This window comes from Haliotis asinina, chromosome 5 (genome assembly GCF_037392515.1).
Source record: "Haliotis asinina isolate JCU_RB_2024 chromosome 5, JCU_Hal_asi_v2, whole genome shotgun sequence".
In the NCBI taxonomy this organism is placed as follows: domain Eukaryota; kingdom Metazoa; phylum Mollusca; class Gastropoda; order Lepetellida; family Haliotidae; genus Haliotis; species Haliotis asinina.
Window position 1 is genome coordinate 42,633,817 of NC_090284.1, and position 21,413 is coordinate 42,655,229.

Sequence of the window (21,413 nt, forward strand, 5' to 3'; positions counted from 1 at the left end):
TTTCAAGATGGGAGCCCTGGGTGTCAAAGTGGCTCCATGTCCGGCGACCTGCTTCTGAACCCACTGGAAAGTCAAATTGTCTGCAGATGTATCTATGTCGGTCACTTCTAAAGCCTGAACCAACGCATCGCTTATTCTGTGTAATGGCACTAATGGTAAATCTGCTGCACGTCAGAAATGAAAAGAAAACCCAGACCAGTTCTTAACACTGAACTGAAAGCCATTGTTGAGCCTTTAAGGCTATCAATATATTCAACTTTTAACTGTACGTTTGCCATTTTGACTGTCATTATGACAGTGATTTAACAACCCGTGAAGGTCCCGGGGTAGAATAGGCCTTCAGCAACCCATTCTTGCCGCTAAAGGCGACTATGCTTGTCGTAAGGGGCGACTAACGGGATCGGGTGGTCAGGCTAGCTGACTTCGTTGACACATGTCATCGGTTCCCAATTACGCAGATCGATGCTCATGTTGTTGATCACTGGATTGTCTGGTCCAGACTCGATTATTTACAGACCGCCGCCATATAGCTGGAATATTGCTGAGTGCGGCGTAAAACTAAAACTCACTCACTCACAGTGATTTAACACAGTAGTGAGTGAATGATCGCTCAAGGCATCAGCGGCACAGGCTGTAACTCAGAGCTTTAATCCCTAGTAAAGCCACAGTTTTGGTTTCGCGTGAATAGGGCGTCATTCAATTTTGGGCTAGACGGGAGGACACCGGTGACAGAATGTACTTCATCTGTGCACTGGACCATAATGCGTTACATACAGTTTGCAGTTCTCATGTGAAGACACCAAATGGCACAAATGGATGGTGGAGTTAACTTCCTTAAATGGGGGGCAGAGAATGTTGTAAATGTTGCTTTCATGCGAAGCATGCATACATCGGAAACATTAAACCATCTGTAGCTTCTTTATAAAGCCATGTAGGACATTGCTGACGATTTCTCGACACTGAGATGTAAAAAAACGACTGTCTTGTCTCGGTTATTCGGACATGTTAACAATCCACTGACAAAGGTGCACCCATTCACAATATCATTTAATAGAACCAACCAGTTGTGGCACGGTCAGGTAATACATTAGTATTCGCTTGATCAGGTCAAGCTGAACAAGCTGTACTTCACATCAAGAAAAATCCAGCGAACCGTTCTTGAGGTATCTCGCTACTTCAATAATGACAAGTGTCGGAGTGACCTTGAAAATATGTGAAGGTCACCAAAATCGACTGGGCGCTGCACATTCCCTATATGAAGCTTGCTGTGGAACATGAAGAAAATTCAAATGACGGTTCTTCAGGTCAATGTCATCAAACCTGTCTGGGACCTGTCACAAACTGAGATGAACCTAGGTCCCGAGTGCGGAGAGAGTCTAAATGGCAAACGCTTAAGATCCTCCAATTCGAAGGTTTGTCCTGACGGATGGACGGAGTGTATACAATATCCTCCGCTTCGCACGTTGGCGCTAAACGCGCGGTGATATGGTGAACTATTTTCACATTTTTGAAGAAATTACAGACAAATACACTACAGTATTAAATCTCCTATCCGATATACATAGGCAGTTAGAAAGGTGGCCTCACATAAGAACTACATCATATAAGAAATCCAGCTTTAATAAAACGTGTATTGAATTGAAGACACTTGTATGATGTATCTGTAATACAATTCTGGATATATAACAATCATTTCATGTTGTCCAGATCTGAATTTAAGATGAATTTAATTCAAGATTTCTTGACTGCAAAGAAAGATAACTGCACCAAAAATATATGATAAAACTAACTGAAGATAAAACAATATTCTTTCACTATATATATATATATATATTACAAAAAACTAACGCACAATAACATCACATTTTTTTTATTTCAAGCATAGCCTTGAAATTTTGCTCCGTCTAGAGCACTGACTGACATTTGTCATTTTGTTGTTTAGTGCATGGCCATTGACACTTGCCACACTCGGATGACATTGTCACTGTAGCCAGCAAACAGAGTCTGGCCATCAGCAGACCAGGCCAAGGAGAGGCAGTGCGGTGGTTCACGTCCCTGCTTCTGGGCCAGCACTTCTGGCTTCAGCTCATCCACGATCACCTTGCCTTCAAGATCCTGCAAAATTTTTTTTTTAAATTTGAGTAACGTTAAAAAAGGCTTGTCAGAGGTGTAGACATTAGGGTTACAACGACTTACCCACACATTAATTTTCTATACTGGACTCTCAATTCGATCAATTTTGATTTGATTCTTCATACAAGTAAAACACTTGATTTCACTTAACTCTCAGATTTTATTAAACAAGCCATATCACACTGAAACCTTCTCCAACACTTAACAAGGAAATCCAAAATGTAAGCAATGCAATATGAAATCCATGAATCAAGTTTTGCCTTATTTCAGTAGTCGAAATTGCTTGAGTTGGAGTCAAAATTATGTTTTTAAGTATTACTGTGCGGGAGTAATTCAAATATCAAATCCAAATAGTGATAATGGTTATCAAAACTTGAAACTGAACTGTCAGATTTGATTGTCAATGAACCAAATCGTTGCAACCCTTGTCGACATTCCGTACACTCAAGTTGTCTATACACAGAAACATTAAAATATTTTTGTATGCCGGCTGATTCAATTGATGGGTCAGAACAAAGGTCATCTGGGTTAATAATATCTGCATTGGTACTTAAGTTGCCAATAAATATCAGCTACACACAGCTCCTCAGAAAGTCCTTTACAAAGATGACATGGTGACATACAAGGCCAATCTACAACATGTTGATGTAACAGTGGTAAAAATTAGATGGCAATTAAAGTACAAAAATCTTGCAACTTCCATGAAGCTCAACAAAATAATAGAAACTGTCAAGAAAAACATATTATTTCAAGCTGCATATAAATAGTGTAATTCCCTGCACAAGATTCTGCAAAGAGAAGAAAATATGCCAAAAATTAAGTACTGTTTAGGTTGAGGAGGTTTCACAGAAATTGTACAATTTAACCATTCATAGTGTTACTTACCCAGATCTTGATGCTGGGTCCTGTGGCAGCACAGAGCCAGTAGCGGTTGGGGCTGAAGCACATAGCATTGATGACGTCGCCGCCGTCCAAGGTGTACAGATGTTTGCCCTCATTCAGGTCCCACAACATGGCTTGACCGTCCTGCCAAAAAAAATAGATGCATCAGACAAGACATTAAACAATAATTAGCAATACTTTAACCATGACTGTTACATACCTATACAACATTTATTCAAAACAGAAGAATAACAAAAAATAATTGAGTCCAGGGACACAGATGCCCCCGTTGTTGTAGGAAGAGTTCTCTACACTGAGTGTGCTCTAGTGATTAATTTCTACTATACAAGTTATAATAAACATCTATGCAACTATGAGATGCACACATTTCCAGTCCCAATGATACACATATATAACCTTAATCATTTCTGTTGAGCAGTTTTTGTGGAGGATTGGACAGACTTAATTCCCCATATTCCACAAAATATATCTAAGGTCAAATGTATCTCTACAAAAAACTATAACTTACAAAGTTTTCAAAAACAAAATGTGAGAAGCACACCTTTAGAGTCTCTGTAAAAAAACATACGTAAGCTAAAGGAGTTCTGTGCAGTGGTCCTTGAGCAGAAGTGGATAAAATACAACCCCTGTTGTATAGGCTGAACAGGATGAGAGCGAAATTCAACTAAGTTTAAACATCTGTAGAAGCAGCAAAATTAAGAAATTGGAAGAACAAGATATGAGATGCACACCATTAGTGTCTCAATGCAACACACATAGAAGCTTAATCATTTCTGTTGATAGACTTCATCCCCTATAACTCTACTTTCAGAGGGAAATTCAACAAAATGTATGTAAGTTCAAACAGCGTTAAATTTGAAAAAGTAAATAGAATACAAAATCAAAATATGAGATGCATGCCTTTAGAGTCCCTATAAACACATACATAATCTAAATGAAATCCATTAAGTAGTTTTTAAGAAGGGGTTTATGTACACCCCAGTTGGATGAAATGAACAGGCTGAATACAACAAAATTCGAAGTTAAAACATCCATAAAAGTGACAAAATTAAGAAATTGCATAATAACACTGCTATCAACAATAAAATACAAAAACAAAATATGAGATGCACACAATTAGAGTTCCAAGAAAGCCCATGTACTAGGTCATTGAATTCCAGAGCGTTTTTAGTTGAGAAGTGGATCAAGTGCATTTCTGTTTCACATGGACGGACAGACACGGAGAGTAACCCTATATACCCCTAGCCATATATGGTAGGGTGATAAAAATGGCCTGATTTGCCTGAAGACACAACTAGAGTCGACTGATATCCAGTAGCCATGCTAAAATAAACCAAGGGAGGGAACTCAAGAGCAGCAACATTGTGAAGTGTTTGTCAACAGATCTGACTGATGAAACTGTCACAGAAAGTCTCTTGACATTTCCTGTAGCATCGCCGTGAAAGTTGTATACTTAGTGCTGAGTACAAACTGCAGGGAGATGCATAAAAAGCAAGATTAATCACTTCTGTTGATAGACTTCATCCCCTATAACTCTACATTCAGAGAGAAATTCAGCATGTATACTTAGTGCTGAGTACAAACTGCAGGGAGATACATAAAAAGCAAGTTAAATATCAATGGTTTCATTTCCACACTGTTCAGTGTCCTAGGTTCATCCTTCATCATTTAACTTAGGTATCAATATATGGCTGATATAATTTACCGAAGGCTAGCTAAACGCTCTTTAGAAACATTACACCCTGTAGAAATGTTTTAGATACAAGATGCTTTAACTCCTGCCCATACTTCTACAATGTAAAACCACTAACGACTTGGGGATAATAGAACATTTTTTTCTTCAATATAACCTGCTTCCATGGTTACAGCATGAATGATAACCATTGACTCACCTTTCCACCAGATGCACACAGAGAGCCATCAGGAGACACAGTTACAGTGTTCAAGAACTGAGTATGGCCATAGTGGTTGGTCTTCAGCTTGCAGTTTGTCAGATTCCACACCTAAACAAATACCACTTCATTTCAACTAGAACCATTCCATGCTGCATCAGCAAAATCATATGTTAGTGACCTAAAATAGACCACCAATAGCTTAGAACATGTGTAATCATTGCAACAGAGGGAGGACCTGAAGAAACTAGTCAGAGTATACAGAATACAGAATACAGCAGTGTGTTTTTATTCCAGCAATTTCATGGAGTGGTACACTAGAAATGGAATTTACACAATGTAGCATTGTGAGGAAACAAACCCTGGACAAAAGCGTGACACAAGACCACCCCACCTCCCAAGTAGTGAACCAGGTTCTAAATTCTGTAGTTTCTTAAAATTTAAAATGCCTATTTACTGTTATCCCGTGAATATTGTAGTAATTGCTATTTTGTGACTGTAGAAAAGAAGTAAAGACCTATACTATAGAAATGAAGTAAAGACCTATACTTATTACTCTGCATGAACACATTCAATCTGTGGTTATTTTTTAACCTCCCACCTATTTGTCCAGTATTGGTGTTTACTAAATCTGCATACGTAACCAAAACCAGTTTACCTGGTCTGCCATGATTGGCTGAAAAGAACAAAAGAAACTACCTTCACAGTTTTGTCCCAGCCACAGGACACAATGATCGGGTTAGTTGAATTGGGAGAGAAACGGACACAAGACACCCAGTCTTTGTGAGAGTCCTCCTGAAAAATAAAACAGATTTGAGTTCACAGCTAAATGAAACATCAATGGGTTGTGACAGGAACATGCTGCTCTTTCAACATGTATAACACTTCTTAATAGGCAGTTTTTATGCAACTACACCCACATGATAGATATGTAACTATTTATTTATACTTTTCACAAAATACAATGCCATCAAAAAGCATGCAAAATGAGATTCACTGATCTTTTAACAATAACAGTTCACAGAAGAAAATAAACTTTTTCATGGAATGTCAAGAGCAAACCAAAGAATTCGAAGGACAAACCTAGGAATGTCCTTTGGGAAAATTTGGGTGTGCCCCATACTTGATACCATGATAGTAGGGTCTATGTGCCCCGCAAGGTTAATTATAGGTCGGCCCCTTTTAGATCTGGGTGCTTGAAGTTATCAGCTAAATGTACTTACACAATTTGTATGCTAATAAACTGTTTTAATAAACTTGTAATTTTTTTCTGAGACATGATCATTCATGATCATGAACAAACAACAAAACCCAAAGTTACCAAATGAAATATTTTTCTTAGAAACGGATGCTTCCCTTGGGTGAACTTATTACAACATCCAATCTCGGACATTATTGCATGTGCATTAAAACTGGTCAACTTCATAGCCTTTCTCGCGAACAATAACAATATATATTGCAATTCAATTTACTTAGGCCACACTTGTATTTTGGGTTCGTTGAGTTTTCAAATATTTTATGTGCAAAGGATAAAACCCAAATTTCTGTTCGAGGAAATTCACATTTTGATGTGCAAAGGCCACAGAAACGTATCCCAGGACCATCCCTGGAAATACAACATCAAACCTTAAATTAAAGTCAAAAACAAAGTTGCAAGCAAGTAAAGTTTCTGATTTCCAAGGTATTTTTTAAACATACCACAACACAGTTCTTATCACCTTTTGATAACAAATGTTGTAAGTGGGAATTCCATGTTATTCAAAATGTTTAGAAAGGTAACTATAGCCAAATGTTTGTACTTCAGACATCAATAAGGTCATTGTCTAAAGAGAAATACTAACATGTGAAGTCTTAAGCTACTTAATTATTTGACCTGTTCAGAGAACAAACAGAAATACAAACAATGACATGAATGTCAGTTTAAACTGGTTGGCCTAACTGCAGCAAAGCCTCACTTCACACGATCGTTTGTTGAAAGAACCATGGAAAATTCATTTTCCATGCATCCTGTGTTATTTATATATTTTATTTTTTGAAGGTATATTGCTATCATGTTTCTTCACTGATGAGCGAGTGACAGCAGTAAGCATATCTGTCCATATTCTATCGATAGCAACCTCTGATTCAACACAATTTCAAGCAAGTTCATTTCTAATTTTTTTCTGCAATGACAGAAGGTTCAAAAGATCAATTTCCAACAGTGACAAATGTTGAAATCATACTTTGAGATGAATTTTTAAAAGATGAATGTAACTTAACATAACTGAACATGAATACCACTTCTTACTTATCTGTCCAGCCTACATTGAATTAAGACGTAAATTTCTATGGTTTTTTTTCCCCAATATACTAAAATTTAATTTCTTGTTATCATACAAAAATGTAGACATTGCCTTGAAGACTGCTATACATTTGTTTTATGCATATGAAAAAAAAGGAAATCAAGTTTGTCAAATCAGAGAGATCAAAATTATTAGTGCTATATTACATATGAAATGGTTCAGATTGAAAAATACATGCCTAGCATTGTTTTATTACTCATGACTTATTAGTGTATATTGCAATTACAACTTTTACATTCACTTTTAGTCATTTGAAGTTCATTTTAACAGACCATTAATTTATGGCACATCCATAAATGAAATGGCACACTTAAATAATCATGACAAAGCCTGTGAAACACACTTGAAGAAAAAACATTTGATCTCTGTATTAGGACTGTATATGACAAATTTTACTCTTTGAGGCAGGTAAAAAAGCAGAAGTCGGCACTAGCGCTGTACATTTCATTCTATGTAAGATAAATACATCTCTGCACCAAGTGGCCATCTTTCAAAAATATTCCACAGCTGCATTACTGCAGAATACAATAAAAGCTATGAGGTTTCAAATGCGTAGAAGCCAACTGTCTCATTAGAAAGGCAGCTGACACAAACATCAATGAAATATGAGATATTTTGTCTTAGCATCATATTGAGGTATCAGATGAGAGTCTGACTTTGATGACATTCTGTTCCACATTTTCAGACTTAGGTCATGGGCCAGTTTTCACAGAGTCATTGTAACACTTGGTCATGAGCCTGTGTCATAGCATGACTTGTAACATCATTTTCATGAAAAACATAGTCCTTGTCTGCCCTCTCACCTGAATGGTGTACTTGCAAACCCCCAAAGTGTTCCACAGCTTGACAGTCTTATCCCGTGAACCAGATACAATCTGCCTGTTGTCGGCAGAGAAAGCGACACTCATGACATCCTTCTCATGGCCAACAAAGTGACGTGTAGTCTTGCATCTGTAACAGGATTCAAACTCTCAAGGCAAAGATCTATCATTTCACTGTAACAGCCATAATATCCAGAGTTTTGAGAGTTTGAGATAACAAGAATCTGACCCTGAACAAACTTTGGATTACAGCAGGGGGTATGTTTGTGAATGCTCATTATGACTGTTGTGAATGGGCACTGCCTCAACAAAAATAACAACAAACAAACATGGCACACAGACATGGGATAAAACAATTGTGTTGATAGATCTAATAGGTGTTTCTTCAGAGCAACTGTTACTAAAGGAAACATTTCTGATTAGAATACATATTTAGTGTGTGTATTAGACTATCAGGAAGTAAATAACTGCCATGCATCCATAATTCTGTCTTACAAAGGATTTGAAGTAACAACTCACGTAACAAGATCCCAGAGCCTCAAGGATCCATCCCATGATGCAGAAAGGGCAAACTGTCCATCTGAGGACAGCACAACGTCAGACACAAAGTGGTTGTGTCCATGGAGCCGCTTATATGGGATGCCGTAGTTGGTCTCATTACGTGTCAGCTTCCACAGGAGCAGGTTCTTATCTGAAACCATAATACCCTTTCACTGCCTGGCCTTCCTTGTTTCTAATCATCAAAAGTCCACAACAAAAGTCCTTCTCCAATTCTTCAATGGTTTCTTTTTACCCATTATAACTTGTTGTTATGTCACAACCTTAATGAAAGTTTACATATAACCTGAGAATCAGACATCTTTAGTATTTTAATGGATTGACTTGATTTTAAATGTGCTTACACCATAAAATCCCCAACATTATTATCTTTACATCAAATTATCACACACATTAAATATCAGAAATTCATACTTTCACTGACATGATCATACTGTCATGTCATACTAGTCTAACAATGGTAACCATGGTAATGAATATCATATGAAAAATAACCAATCATGAGCATAAATCCAAGAAATCATCATACTTTGATAAAAATAAATAGTCTGACCACCTGATTCATTTGGTGATATCTTAAAAGCAAAAATGACTTGGAAGGTCTCGCATCTTTGAGTTAATAAAGGATTATGAGATGCAATTAACAATGCATAAGTTAAGCCTTCTTTCGTTGCAACACTAATAGCTTACATGCATCAACACTTATCAAAATCTAGTCAAGAGACGGGATGAGGCAGTATAGTATAGGGCTGTCTCCGATTCTCGCAGTAAACACATTTTCTGCCGAGATCACTGATGCATGATACTTAGCGGTTGTTTACATCATTGACCAGGCACTAGGAAGTGGACCACGTCTGTGATTTTAATCAAAGTTTTGCAATGTAACTTGGAAAAATCTTAACTTTTCCCAGCCCTTTCCGATAAGATTTCCCTTCCGATAAGATTTCCCTTCCTTACACCTAATAATGTTACTTTCTAGTTATGCCACAAGACTAGAAGACGTCTTGAAAAGTCAGCGGCGGACAACCATGTTTTTCATCTAGCTCAAGTGAAATTATGCACCTGACGAGTGAGTGAGTGAGTTTAGTTTTACGCCGCACTCAGCAATATTCCAGCTATATGGCGGTGGTCTGTAAATAATCGAGTCTGGACCAGACAATCCAGTGATCAACAACATGAGCATCGATCTGCGCAATTGGGAACCGATGACGTGTCAACCAAGTCAGCGAGCCTGACCACTCGATCCCATTAGTCGCCTCTTATGACAAGCACAGTCGCCTTTTGTGGCAAGCATGGGTTGCTGAAGGCCTATTCTACCCCGGGACCTTCACGGGTCTGCACCTGGTTAAGTGGTTGATAGATGCAGATGCTAGAGGAGGAATCTCTTCATTTAAAAACAACAAGCATACATACGAAAACAACTGTTTGTATTATTTTTTCAGCCGATATCTGTAAGTACCGTGAGAACAGGGGACGCAAGTATATAGCCTTGCTGCAAACAGGTAGGACCATAATGTTATGGGCTAATCAGTATCTACTATGTCATAATGGCCTGTTGCCAACAGAGACTGATATATAGTTTGATGAATTGGACACATTATACCTCAAGTTTTGTTACATATGTAGACATTCTTGCAAATTAGATGTGGTGGGATTTTGGCCACCCTGCCAAAAAAGTTTCCCGATTTGAACAGAATGGTCTCTCATCAACTTCTGATGATCAAATGACATTGACCGTTGTGTGTTCAAGCAGATTTTAACAAAATCTAAAATCAACATCGTTGTCAAACCACAAATATATCACAATGCTTTCGACTTAAACTCTTACAATAATATTACAACATTAGTGAAGTCACGTTTCTCTCTTATTTACCTCGGGAGGCCGACAAAATCGTGTCCGGGTACTGAGGATTTGTGGCAATCTGTGTGACCCAATTGCCATGGCCCTCAAGGCTACCCTTTAAAGTCATCTGTTCTTGCGCCGCCATGGCGATTTAGTAGCAGCTTTTACTGATAATAATGGATTATCAAAGGCCCCTATGGAATCACGGCCATTTAGGTATATGGCCGACCGGAAAAAGATCGTACGTAGGGCGGAAGTTGCGCATCCAACGTCCACCAGAGGGTGCTGCGATTTGTATCTCCTGTTTCGAAGCCGGGGCGGCAGGTAAACTAATTATCATATTCTGTCTTTATTACAATATTAACAACTTTCTTCCTCTGTAGTTAGATATATAAGAGTTCCAGTAACCCACTGGAAACAGTTGCGTCTTAAAAGGCAGCCCTGTTTTATATCTAATGGAAACATTTCTTATGTGCATGTTGTTATGACGTCATTCACGAAAAGGAAAATCAGCGGCCATTTTGTCTGGTCCTGATCATACTATCGGCGTTCAGTTTGTCACTTAGGAGTTTCTTCACATTTTTCTTTTATTTCAGACATTGTTTCCAAAACTGCGGTTTAAATCAAATCTGTCCAGATGATGGTGGAAGATAGGGCTTCGGCCAAAGAACTTGACCAATGGATAGAGCAACTGAACGAGTGCAAGCAACTGTCAGAAAACCAAGTGAAAACACTCTGTGAAAAGGTGTGTTGGTAACGTAACTATGCACAGTATATGCTTATAGTCCATGTGTGTTTCGCGTTTTCTTGATAAAATGTTGTGTAATTTGTATAGATAGTGGTTATTGCACATTCCAAAACCCCATTTACGTGCTAACATTGCTTTCAAGCACGACACCATTTCAATGGGTAGCCGCAAGCAGACAGCAATGGTGAAAACATTGTTTCATATGTTAAGATATTCAGTTATCCGTTTTATTATCAGGCCAATTTAGTTAGAATACTGTTCTCAAAGGCATTGCAGCTAATTACTATTATTCTGAAAACCGAGCCTGTTATTATTTGGATGATTTATTCAAACGGCACTTTTAAAAGCCTTCAATATAAAGACCTGTCTGAGGGACATCCTGACCACACGAGCAACTTGTTATGATGTGGCATTTAATCTGCCAATCTCATTCATACATTGATAAAACTAAACCCAACCGAAGGGATCAGATATCAGACCCTGTGATGTTATTGTACCCAGGGGAATAGATGTTTACTCTTTCTGTTGATCATATGTCAGATTTGATAATCTACTGGTGCTTGTCATAAAGCTGGAATGCTGTATGCGGCTAAACGCAAAGTACATTCCTGTTCACAGCCGCCAATTAGTACCCAGTTTATTGATGCAATGTACTCCGATTTTCATATGCAAGGTCTGCTCTCCAAATTGTCTTGACAAAAACGCTCCAGTTGTTGAGAGAAATACTGAATTTTTCACAGTATACAATTTCGTAAGTCACCAGTGATTGATTTGAGTGAACACTGGTAAAAACATTTGGAAGCTTAGCATGTGATATTTTTGCTCTCGATTGTGTGTTGCGTGTTGTTGACAACAATGTAGCATGTCACAGTCCACATGTAACTTACTTTTATTGTAAGTGCAACAAATTGGAGAAGCTGTCCATTGTGACCAAAGAAAAAGCAAGCACAGTAATCTAAAAGTGATTTTGTTCACACACACACACACACACACACACACACACACACACACACACACACACACACAGACACACACACACACACACACACACACACACACACACACACACACACACACACACACACACACACACACACACACACTGGTGCTCAGACGTGGCTCTCTGGCAGGTATTATTCCACTTTCATTAGATTCAGGGTTAGCATCGCTGTCAGTACGTTGAGGTAAAACTGCCCACAAATCTTATGGTGTTCAAATAATGTGACCTGGAAGTCCCCAGGTATTCATGCTGTTGGTTACAGGGTGTGTAATGGTGATGGCTGACTACATTTGTTTTGTTGTTATATTTCCTTGTAGCTGTAGGTAAATGCATCTGTATGTTGAAGTGTCCTCTTTATTGTAAAAAATAATGTTATATCCTATATTTCTCATGCTGGCCTTCAACTGGGTTAAACATAGAACTGTACTTGCAAGGTTGTTTTGTTGTATCTCATTGGTGTAGGAATCTTAATCAGCACCTTGGTAACTAGGTGACCCAAAAAACATTCAACAAGTCCATACTGTGACCTAGTTCTATTGTTACTCATTCTTTATCATGTTCATGACACAAAGTGTATAAATAGCATTGCACTCAATTGTGATCAACTGTAGGTCAATGCGGCAGTGAATTAGGATTGTCTGTGAGTGCTTGATTGAAATGATACTCTGTCTTCTTTTTCTCAACTTTAGACTTTGTTGGGCATTTTTACTGCTTATCGTGTACCACCTTCATTTAGTATTGATCCTTCATCTGTTGAGATCAGTGTGGGGATTTTTCCTGAAAACAGTTGATGATTAATTTTGAATCAGGCATCAAAAGGGTGAACATTTTCACAATGTTCATTCTTATAATCTCCATTGTAAGTACCAATAAGTTAGCAGTATTGTCAGATATTATATTTGTCTGCAACACAAACAGGTCTACTGGAATTTGGAAACATTATGAAATGTGACGTCAACACCTAACTGTTCTGCAGAATAGCCCTTCACACAAATATATGTATTCCAACTAACCAACATGTGCAGTATGTTTATTGCATGCACTGATCTTTTTATCGTCTGAAGTACATTATAACTGATGCGCTGATTATGTTAGGGGTAATGTTAGTTGGTATGATATTGATTATCAGTGCTCAGTTGTGAATCAAACCACCACACATAAATTGTAAGCCATTAGTGTTTCCCGCAGTCAGATGGGTTTATTACCTGTGTCAAATAGTGTTTGACATACTTGAAAACAATGGCCTAATAACTGCACATTAATACTTTGGCGCTAATACTGTACTTCTTTTGGTGCATGAATTTGCATGATGGAGGAAGATTACCACCTCAGTTTTCTTTCTCTCAAATTTTGATAAGCATCTTCAAAGACAACACATTCTTGGACGAATTATTCACAGATGATTGGGAGTACAATCCCATGACACATAATTATGTGATCAGATAATATTCAAGTGATTAAAGGGCCTTAAAATAATAACATTCAGTGATCTCTGTTCACAAATGAACAATTATGCAATTCTCAAACATTTGTGTATTTAAAATATTGCAAGTTTAAAGATTATTATTATTGAACCAAAAGAATAAGCTAATGGTATTTATTTCTGGATACACCAATCCCAGAACTCCAAGAGTTTCCTCTTCCATTGGAAACACGAAGACATGGCAAATATTATCAAGGTTATTTTTTAAAAGATAGTGAATATCTTCTTTTTCGTCATAACATCTTTTAGTATGTTATGACTGTTATTATTTTGAACATGACCCCATCCTATAATGGTGTAACCCTTGCATCGTTTCTCGTATCTGAGACGACAGCGAAGAAGAGGCTAACTGCCTTGTGACCCACAATCGCACTACATTCAAAGAGCTGCTTGAAAAAAAGCTCACTATGCTGTCTAAATTTGTATATGTTGAATTCCCATGAATCCCAGAAACTGAACAATCCAAACTATTTATCTTCTAAGTAATCACCAGCAGATTACCTAGTATTTGCTAATTTTTATGCTTTTGAATTTGTGCAGACTTAAGTAATTAGTGAAAAAGGATTTGGGGTCTTGATTGACACTTAGTCCCTGAAATGAAATAAATTATTGCATCTGAAAATATGTCTATGAAAGACCTTAATGTATAGCCTACTACAACCTGTTCAGTTTAAGCAATCATCAGTGGTGTTCGCAGTCACTTCACTTACTAACTTAGAAAAAACGAAACCGAAAACATCTAGAACGTTGATGAAACAACCTATTTATAATTACAAGATACTTTATATTTTCTGATTTCAATGGAAAATGTGAAGGTCCAGGGTAGAGTAGGGCTTCGGCAAAACATGCTTGCCATGAAAGCCGACTGTGCTTGTTGTAAGAGGCGACTAATGGGACTGGGTGGTCAGGCTAGCTGGCTTGGTTGACACATCATCGGTTCCCAACTGCGCAGATTGATGCTCATGCTATTGAACAGGATGGTCTGGTCCAGATTCGATTATTTACAGAGTACTGCCATGTAGCTGGAACATTGCCGAATACGACACAAAACTAAACTCACCTGCCTGTTGATAACAAAATTAAGATTACCTATTTGAGCAAATGATGTTATTTCTATCAGGAGTTGAGAAGCATTCATTTAGTGGGGAATTAATTTTCAAAGGAATTGCAGAATTATGTATGTAGATATTTTTTATATGTACCAACTTTATGATTGCTTGTGCCAGTATCTGTCCAGTTGGTCCTATGTCATTGCTATTGTCAGTTTGTGCTGTTACACCCTCACCCTCTTGTCCATTACAGTGCTTACTTAATTATCTGTCAGTACTATTTAAGCCAGGCTTTCTTCCTGATTTCCAATTTTCCATTTGGTTATCGTTCAGTGCCAATTGGCTGATTTCACAGATATATATGAGCAAATTGTTTCTTAGCATTCATTTATCCGATGAATTATTAACAATACACCCTGGAAAGTCTCTGTCAAGTTTCATCATACTTTTTCATTAAGTGTTTCATCTGCTTTTACATTGATCCTTTATTGACAAATGTTGTTTTGGTTTTTTTATTATTGCAGGCAAAAGAAATTTTGTCTAAAGAGTCGAATGTCCAAGAAGTAAAATGTCCTGTCACAGTTTGTGGAGATGTGCACGGGCAGTTTCATGACCTGATGGAGTTGTTTAGGATAGGTGGCAAGTCCCCAGACACAAATTACCTCTTCATGGGGGATTATGTGGACAGGGGTTACTACTCTGTAGAAACAGTCACACTTTTAGTTGCATTAAAGGTACAGTATTTCACTCCTATCGTATAGGATGTACTGCTAATTTGAACAAATTCTTAACAGCAAAAGAAACACAATATTTGTTTTTTAAAAAATATGAAATCTCGTGAAATTAAGCCTTCATTTGTAAGTCTTCTATTAAAAACAATTGATAATAAGAGAGAGTTGCATTTCTTTTGCTGGTCAATATGTTTTAGCTGTTATATTAGCAAAGCATTGTTGATACCTTTCATGTTTTCCATTTCTTCTTGTATGTTTGAAAAAATGGGTAATTTCTGTCTGAATGTTATCATAGACAAAATCCTATTCATATAAGATCATAATTATTGTTAATGGGAAGAACCATAATCCGTCTTGAAGTTGTCATCAACAATATCATGCGTAAACTATTGTGATGAAATGAAGTTTTGATGTTGCTAACAGTGCCCGAACAGACTTGAAAGAAAGGTTCGGTTGAACCTTAGATGACTTGATGTAATGTGCAAAGACAATCACAACTGAAATGGATTTTTTTTCTTGATAGAAATGATGTTGTTTTCATTGGCTACATAATTTCATCATAATGCATGAAACTACGTGAAACCTGATAAGCCAAATATTTTTACTGGTGACTGTGTCTATGAGACTCTATGATCATTTTAATTGTTTGTACTGTACTTTTTACTGATACATCAACATTAGGGTGTTCCTGTCAATAGTTTTTGCTTCATTCAGTGTGATTGCCAACAAATCTACAACAAAGACTCCTGTCTTTACAGGTTAGGTTCAAAGACAGAATAACAATTCTACGAGGAAACCATGAAAGTAGACAAATCACACAGGTTTATGGCTTTTATGATGAGTGTTTGCGCAAGTATGGCAATGCCAATGTATGGAAGTATTTCACAGACCTCTTTGACTATCTCCCTCTCACAGCACTTGTCGATAGCCAGGTAAGCAATGTTATTCATCATGCAGATTTACAGACTTTACAAATTAAATTGCCACAGTTTGATACCATTTATACCACAGCTATATATTAGACCCGTGAGGGTCCCAGGGTAGAATAGGCCTACAGCAACCCATGCTTGTCAGAAAAGGCAGCTATGCTTGTCTTAAGAAACAACTAATGGGATCGGGTGGTCTGACTCGCTGCCTTGGTTGACACATGTCATCCGTTCCCAATTGCGCAGATTGATGCTCATGTTGTTGATTACTGAATTGTCTGGTCTATTTACAAACAATTGCCATTTAGCTGGAACATTGCTGAGTGTGGCGTTAAATGAAAATCAAACACTCAATAACTCCCACCAACATGTTTCATGATTGATGCTTATGTTGTTGATTACTGAATTGTCTGGTCCAGACTTGATTTACAGACTGCCGCTGTATAGCTGGAATATTTGCTGAGTGCGGCGTAAAACTAAACTCGCTCACTCACTCATAGCTGTATATTACCTCTTACTTACTGTGATCTATATATTACCTCTTATTTTACTGTGATTTGCGAACTGGAGTAGTGGTTCTGACAAAAAAAACAAACACTGAATTGCTTTCAAGTTTGCTCAGAACAAAATTTATAAGGCCAAGATTATGACAAAGGTATTTGTAACCTTTTTTAAGAACTTTTAAGTAAATGCAATGTTTCTAATATGTTCTGTTCATATAGTTGGATATGTAAGTATAAGGATTAATATTCTCATCACCACCCTTTTCATTTTGTAGATCTTCTGTTTACATGGTGGCCTCTCTCCATCAATAGACACACTAGATCACATCAGGGCATTAGACAGAATACAGGAAGTTCCTCATGAGGTATGTTGCAATCATTCCATGTTCCTTTTGCAGCCTTGGAACAGATGTACCCATTTACAGTTTTTCTTGAGCACTTGATGATTACAAACAAGACATTACATGCAATTGAACAAAAGGTACTGAAACTTATGTCCTGCAATTATGAAAGTGCTTTTGAAATGGTAATGTGGATAATCAGTGCATGAACTGCGTCTTTGCTACAGTCTTTGGTGGTAATTGATGTTGTCTTGAATCTTTCAGGGCCCAATGTGCGATCTGTTGTGGTCTGACCCTGATGATCGTGGTGGCTGGGGGATATCTCCTCGTGGAGCTGGCTACACATTTGGTCAGGACATATCAGAGACGTTTAATCACAGCAATGGTCTCACGCTTGTATCAAGAGCTCATCAGCTTGTTATGGAGGTACTTAATTATATTTGAACTTTAAAGGCTTTATGTTCATAGCTATTTCTGAATTCATACAATTGCACTTTATCTCTATCAGTTACGTTTTGGGAATTAGAATCCTGTTCGATTCAGGGAGTCGAGTGTTTCTACATGTCTTAAAAAATGGACTTTTACAGAGTTGTCATGCAATAAATGGGGAAGGGTAACGATAAAGGGATCACATGGTCAGTATTGAGATAAGAACAGATTCATAATATACAAGATTTTCCTCAAAAAATGAAGAACTTTTAACCTGATATTTACACTGACATTGTAATGCCCAGTTAAGTGACAGTAGGGTTAGAATTTGACAGAAATGCTCATGTAATAAAAACAGATTAAAGGTGATGCATGTTTTCGATCATAAAACAATAATTAGTATGGAGTTACCCTGTGCTCAGTTGAATGTGTCTTGTAACTGATCAGGTCTGAAATTTTATTTTCATCTGCTCAAGTAACACATGCATGGGTGATGGTCCATTTTGAGCTAAGTATTAATGATTATGCCTGAATATTTATTTACCAAAGTCACCTAGTAGGTAACAAGTCATAAACGTGTGGCTATTTAAGACAAACTACTGGACGCCTAGACATACAAAACTAAGTAATATTAATTTGATATCGTTGATTGCATGCATTCTGACGTTACAAAGACTTTGGAACAGACAGTGGTTGTATCTTGTTGAAATGATTTTGGTTTCAAATCCTCCAGGGATCTACACATCTTAACAAACATACAAATGTTGTCTTGTGTTTTTTTCCAATGTTTAAATCAGTTTATAAAAATTGTTTACAGAAGAGGATCTTTCTTGGAGATTAAATTTTATTTTTAATGGAATAAAGAAGTAACCAAAACATCTATTTAAACAAAGGACCAGCTGGTTATAATAAGCATGTTGGTTTTAGCTAAACAATGTCAGAGAGAAAAATATATTTAACTCAGTTTTGGACAGTAATTGAATAGTCATATCTTCTTTGTATAGTTACCCATGTAAAACATGATTTTTTAATCATGTAGCTATAAATCACGTTGAATATTCAATGTTCAAGCACCAGGTCATGCAGACCTACCCCCACCAGAGGCAAGGTCGGACCAAATACCAGTCAAGTTAGTTGCGATGAAGTACTCGGTTAAACTATGAGATTTGATGAAATGTGCCTAAAGAAGCGCACGTAAAGTATAACTTAGTAAAGAAACCTTTTGCTCGTTTGATGTTTTTAAGCTGTGTAGAAGGTACCAGCCTTTAATATTTTCAGTTTTGAGGCTTTTGTTCAAAACAATATGTAATTCTGACAGTGAACACCTAAGAAATAAGATTATTTTTACCATTATAACGCAAAAACAAAAAAACATGAAATTTAAGACTTTCTTTTCCCTTCGTTTCACACTTCAGTCAATAACTGTGAGTCTCTGATTGAACATGTGGTCCCTTTATTGGGACGATATGTCACAAGTCATGAATTTTGCTGACAGCTGAGTGTAACCCTGAAGTCACTGCTCTTGCAGTACCTGAGTAAACTACCAATACTTAGCCTGATTGTCATACTCTATAGATGCAATTTCATTAAAAGTAGATTCCTCATATAATGTATTCCTAAATTATGACAGAACTCCAGCAAAGGAGTGTATTTGCATATTTTACTTGATAAAATGACAGTTACACACCTGTGAGTACAAAAAACCTGTAAGAGTCACTTAAAACCCAATAGGTCTATAATACCTTGCATACTTTACTCATTTAATTGAAGTGGCTTGTGTATGATAATTTGTTGTGGCACCCAAACTCTAACAGCGTTAGCAAATGTTAAATGATGCCTACTGTCGTAGTCACATGACTTAAATGTTGAGTGCTTAAAAAAGGCAATTTATTTGGCAATATAAGACTTACTAAAAACATATTGAGAAGGTTATTGAGAAGTATTTAAAGTTAAGTATTTAGAAGTGTTACTTATCCAGGAAGGGTAAGAAACTCTGTGAAAGTACTCATTTCTTAAAACAAGTGGGAGTATACAAAATGATAGTTACATCTCAAACATTTCAGTTGCTCAAACTAAACCCACATGGGAGTAAATACCCAGTTTCTTGAAAAATTATCTGTAGCTCTGCTTATGTTAGCTGGTTGATAGGTAAACAATGCAAATTTCATTTCTGTCATAACGTATGATTTTTTGTCCAACAGGGTTACAATTGGTGTCATGACAGAAATGTAGTAACCATCTTCAGTGCACCCAACTACTGTTACCGATGTGGCAATCAAGCTGCAATTATGGAACTGGATGATTCACTCAAATATTCTTTGTAAGTCTGGTATTTCGTGGTTCCAGCATTTAATCTGATGGCAAGTTTTAACTGCTTGGAAAATGTTAATTACCATTGAAAAGTATCTAATCTGTGTGCATAATATGAAATGTGTTTACAAATATATTGTAAAATGTGGATGTAAAGAAAACAGCTTTGATGTATTTATATCTTTAGAAATTCCAACTTTTTTTTATGTCCTTTTTCATTTTCCAGCTTGCAGTTTGACCCAGCTCCTCGACGAGGTGAACCTCATGTTACCCGCCGGACACCTGACTACTTCCTGTAATGTGTGATGGAAGTGAGACTATAGAGATGGAATTGAGGAATATTAAATTCTTCAATACATAGACTTTGACACGAAGGCAGTACAAATTGTGCTTACTTCTTGATACTAATTAACGCAGGAAACTTGTGTTTGTCATTGGTTTCTTCCTTGAAAATCGAACAAATACATCCTTTCATGAATTTATAGAGCAATATTGCACCGCTGGCCATATTGCAGAACCTTGTGTGGCCTATGTAGTGCTTTCTCTGCCAGATACTTTAAGATACTGTTTCTGAATTATTGATTCTAATGTGGGATCTCTTGTAATTAGATGTCAAAAATAGGGAGTATTATAATTATGCCATCAGATTATCTGACAAGGATTTACATATTAAATGTGATGTAAAGATAGAACAATGCATGAAGTTAAACAATTATTTTCTTTTAAGGAAAGGACAAGATACAGACTCATCTCACAATTGTGTAATTATTTCTTGTCAATTTTTGTTATATTTTTAAAAATGTTTGTTACACAAACACTTTGTTGCTCCACCAAATTTTTATTCGTCTTGAGTCCATTTACCATCTTTGTTGTGTAGTTAGGTGTGACAATCAGTTGTGACTTGCTTATATTGCTAACAGAATGATTGGTTGACAAGGAGGATACTTAAATGTTCATTTCCCTTTTATTATAAATAATCACCAACTGTCCTCTTAAACATCCACACTGATTGTGTAATTCATTTGTGTCATGAAAGATAGACACTGTTGTAAATCTGTGGACAGCAAAGATGACCTGTTTCTGTGGATTTGTGGAAGTATTTATGGGTGGTATACATGTATATAGAAATCTGTAAATGGATTACAATGTAATGATGTATTTAGCACAAGCAGCAGCAGCAGCCAACTTGTCCTCCCATGTAGCAGTGCTCCCAGATCATCCCAGTTCATTTGATTTTGTCTAGCTGTTCAGAATTGTTTGGTTGCCAACAACTCATGCTATATCTATGTATGTAAAATAAATAATTTTCAAAGACACTTTGATGTTTGTTCTTCGAAACTTATTTCCACCAACGTACTAGTGCAGCGATAATCACAGTGAATGAGTACTAGATGGATAGTG

At 37.0% G+C, this 21,413-nt stretch overlaps 2 protein-coding genes across 2 annotated transcripts; one reads left to right on the forward strand and one right to left on the reverse strand.

Moving 5' to 3' along the window:
- Positions 1-1,854: 1,854 nt before the first annotated feature.
- On the reverse strand, positions 1,855-10,637 carry LOC137284521 (small ribosomal subunit protein RACK1-like). The gene is made up of 7 exons (XM_067816355.1): positions 10,523-10,637; positions 8,611-8,782; positions 8,074-8,221; positions 5,628-5,723; positions 4,929-5,039; positions 3,019-3,159; positions 1,855-2,115 (listed from the first exon to the last, which is right to left on the reverse strand). Exons 1-7 carry the CDS (start codon positions 10,635-10,637, stop codon positions 1,939-1,941), a joined length of 960 nt encoding a protein of 319 aa, XP_067672456.1. The 3' UTR covers positions 1,855-1,938.
- Positions 10,638-10,734: 97 nt separating this feature from the next.
- On the forward strand, positions 10,735-21,328 carry LOC137284522 (serine/threonine-protein phosphatase 2A catalytic subunit beta isoform). Its single transcript, XM_067816356.1, has 8 exons — positions 10,735-10,816; positions 11,089-11,237; positions 15,297-15,506; positions 16,262-16,435; positions 17,208-17,297; positions 17,538-17,699; positions 19,904-20,022; positions 20,239-21,328. The coding sequence occupies exons 2-8, from the start codon at positions 11,130-11,132 to the stop codon at positions 20,309-20,311; spliced, it is 936 nt and encodes a 311-aa protein (XP_067672457.1). The 5' UTR covers positions 10,735-10,816; positions 11,089-11,129; the 3' UTR covers positions 20,312-21,328.
- Positions 21,329-21,413: the final 85 nt, after the last annotated feature.

What these genes read in the sequence shown, in the direction of transcription:
- LOC137284521 (XM_067816355.1), bottom strand. Translation starts at nt 10,637, where the DNA reads ATGGCGGCGCAAGAACAGATGACTTTAAAGGGTAGCCTTGAGGGCCAT. An exon ending in TTTGCAAGTACACCATTCAG is followed by an intron (nt 5,724 to 8,073) that starts GTGAGAGGGCAG and finishes TTTATTTTTCAG; the next exon opens with GAGGACTCTCACAAAGACTG. An exon ending in TGTGTGCATCTGGTGGAAAG is followed by an intron (nt 3,160 to 4,928) that starts GTGAGTCAATGG and finishes TTTTTTTGGCAG; the next exon opens with GACGGTCAAGCCATGTTGTG.
- LOC137284522 (XM_067816356.1), top strand. Translation starts at nt 11,130, where the DNA reads ATGATGGTGGAAGATAGGGCTTCGGCCAAAGAACTTGACCAATGGATA. An exon ending in TGAAAACACTCTGTGAAAAG is followed by an intron (nt 11,238 to 15,296) that starts GTGTGTTGGTAA and finishes TTATTATTGCAG; the next exon opens with GCAAAAGAAATTTTGTCTAA. An exon ending in CACTTTTAGTTGCATTAAAG is followed by an intron (nt 15,507 to 16,261) that starts GTACAGTATTTC and finishes CTGTCTTTACAG; the next exon opens with GTTAGGTTCAAAGACAGAAT.